General features: G+C 41.5%; 1 protein-coding gene across 1 annotated transcript in view; it reads right to left on the bottom strand.

Annotated features, from left to right (window-relative positions):
* LOC118321956 (myelin regulatory factor-like protein) overlaps window positions 1–2,755 on the bottom strand; it is a 10,710-nt gene that overhangs the window by 6,454 nt on the left and 1,501 nt on the right. The window contains exon 2 of the mRNA XM_035653531.1: window positions 732–834. Coding sequence (XP_035509424.1) covers window positions 732–834 — 103 coding nt within the window. The remainder of the gene's footprint in view (window positions 1–731; window positions 835–2,755) is intronic.

Consider the following 2,755-nt stretch of genomic DNA (forward strand, 5'->3'; position numbering starts at 1 on the left):
TAGAGTTAAAAAGCACCAAGATCTAAACAGTGGATGGTAGAAATGTGGCTTCAGACTGGATAAACAGTCAATGTATGACAGCTTCTGGCAGACAACCACAACACTGACGCTGTCTGCATTGACAACCTCACTTTTTCACGCAGTCTTAGTGTGTCCTTGTGTCCCATAATCAATTATGCACATCAGATGTTTAATGGTCCATTCAGGCATCATGTTACCTTGCTGTAATAATCAGGTATTTGCCTTCAGGTGATCATTGGTCACTGATTAATGCATTAAGAACTGAACTGTTCCTGAGCTGTGGATTGTTGGTGTGTGAGCAGAAGTTTGAGTTTGCTGAGGTCATATAAAGCTCAATCATCTCTGTATTTGACCTGCTCTCTCCTCAAGCCAGCATTAACCAGACCAGAAATATTATATAACCAGACTCTACACCGGCGTCGACTCGTCTATTCTATTTTCAGTTAACACAGACAAGCAGATGCTATTTTATGCTTGTGATTTCAAATTATAGGCTCAGCTTGAAGAAAATACACAGCTTTTATTATCACTTTAACGCTGAGGTAATGAAGCCTTCAAGCTGCAGCCTCGAGGTTCTTAAAATTATTTTCATCAGATGTTCCTCACTTTTCTGTTGTTGTAAATCATTTTTGGTCCAGTGCTGTGAGTGGACAGTCTTAGACATTTCTATAAAAAAATTAATTTCCTCCAATCATAGGAGGGCGGCCCACCTCCCCCATCCTCCTCCAGCCTTCTCCAGCCTCCCCCAGCCTCCTCCAGCCTCCGCTCTGAGTGGGAGTCTGTGAAACTGCTGTGCTCATTTTCAAAGGTATACTGAGATGCATCATTCACAGGAGGTTATGCTAGCTCCAGACTGCAATCTTTACCTTGATTCCACACTGACAGTCCCCCCACAGACACACATACATCCCAGAGAGTTAGCCTCTCTGAGCCTCTTAGCTCAGCTACAAACTAGTAGCACACAGAAACTTTTACAAACGACGTGAATGTGCTTCTAGTGACTGTAAAGGCTCCAGCGGACTTTGAGGCTGACAGCAGCTGCTCTAAGCTTATTCAGTATCAGTATGTGTGTATCCCTATATAAAAGAGTATTTTTCCCACAGTGATATTTCTGCTTCCACTGCTGTAAAACATTGTTATTATCTGAGCCAAAACATCACAGTGAGTTATTGATTATTTTTAAAAGTGGTGTTTGGTAATATGAGCCATGGATGGGGGTCGGCGTTGACGCTTATTAATAATAAATGCTTCTGACTGTTGACTGGATTTTAGTGGAAACATCTGCAGGGTAATAATAATGGCCACATGCTTACACTAAACCAGTGTGTTTGTGTTTGGATGTACATTTTGCAGCTTTTTACATTGAAATTATCACGTTTCTGTTAGATTAGCATTACAGCAGCGTGACGTTTGCTGCATGTTTCTGGCCGCGCTGTTGAAAACACAGTCCAGCTCCCTCTGACAGCCTCTTGGCCTCGTAAACGTGGCGCACATTCTGAGATTCTCATCGACAGCTCGTACAGAAACGGCCAAGTTAATTAGACAGTTACAACAGAGGAAGGGCACGCAGGTCCTGGATCTGATCCGAGAGAGTGAGGAGGCCTCATTCTGCACAGACAAAGAGAAAGTACCTCCAAATCTCCTGTTGAATTCTGAATAACATGAAGTGGCTCCAGGCAAGATTATGTAAAGAAGCACCTGTCTTTATCAGAACCACAGAACTAGTAGCGCTGCAACAGAGAAAGTTGTTCGACATAACGAGTTTGTCAGATGTTCTAGATTTACTCAAATGAGTTTCTGATGTGGGGCGTGGTTTCTCAAATCTTCTCCACCACAAGGATCAAAACTCCTAGGTGAAATGTGAAACTGACAGAAGTCGCTCCGTCCAGAGAAAGCCAGACTCATCCCCTCTGATCCTTTTGGTGTTAGCTGATCAGAGAACAGCTGGGTTGCTAATAATGAGAGTGATCTCAGGATTTCTTGGTTTGGGAGTTTGAGAGTTTCACACATTTGACTGCAGCTGCAGTGGTTGTAAATACAACCTCCCACAGACCAGAACAAACACTGAGGTTTGAACTCCTAAATAAAAAAGTGCCAATTAGACTTCAGTCGCACCAGTACTCAGTGCCAGTGAGCACTGGCCCCTTTCAGACACATACCTCATTCTAAGGTAACGAAAACACAACCATTCTTATTTCCAGGTGATTATACACTAATGAATTCAAACATATGAATACCTCTGAGTTTTCGGGATTGTTGCAGCTTAATATGTCTGATTTTCTCAAATATTTTAGGCTTTTTTTTGCAATGAATTTGCATAAGAAGGTAAAATTAAATAAAAATTAAAGGCAACTTGTTCCGGTGAGAATAAACAGTTTATAGCGTAAATGAATTGAGGTGATTGGAAAGAATTGCCATGTTAAGCAGAATTCACATGAATTGGTTGAATTTGCTTAAATTGTTGTGATCATAACTTTGTGGAGAGACTGTTTAATGTTCCATAATGTTGTAGGTTGAAAACTGTGTCAATTGTGTGAGGTTAGGTAACTTTTTTTAATTTCACAGTTCTTTGTAGTAAAAGTCTAGATTTACCTGCATGTGCAGCTTTATTATTTAGTTTTTAGTCTGAAGTTGAAGGTTTCAATATCATCCAACTGCAGCCACAAATGGGCGTTCTCGTGCTGGTGGGGGTTCCTGTTTTCGCTGACTGGAACGCCCCCTTCTTCTTCGCCTT

This window comes from Morone saxatilis, unplaced genomic scaffold (genome assembly GCF_004916995.1).
Source record: "Morone saxatilis isolate NCDOM2014 unplaced genomic scaffold, NCSU_SB_2.0 Contig12, whole genome shotgun sequence".
In the NCBI taxonomy this organism is placed as follows: domain Eukaryota; kingdom Metazoa; phylum Chordata; class Actinopteri; family Moronidae; genus Morone; species Morone saxatilis.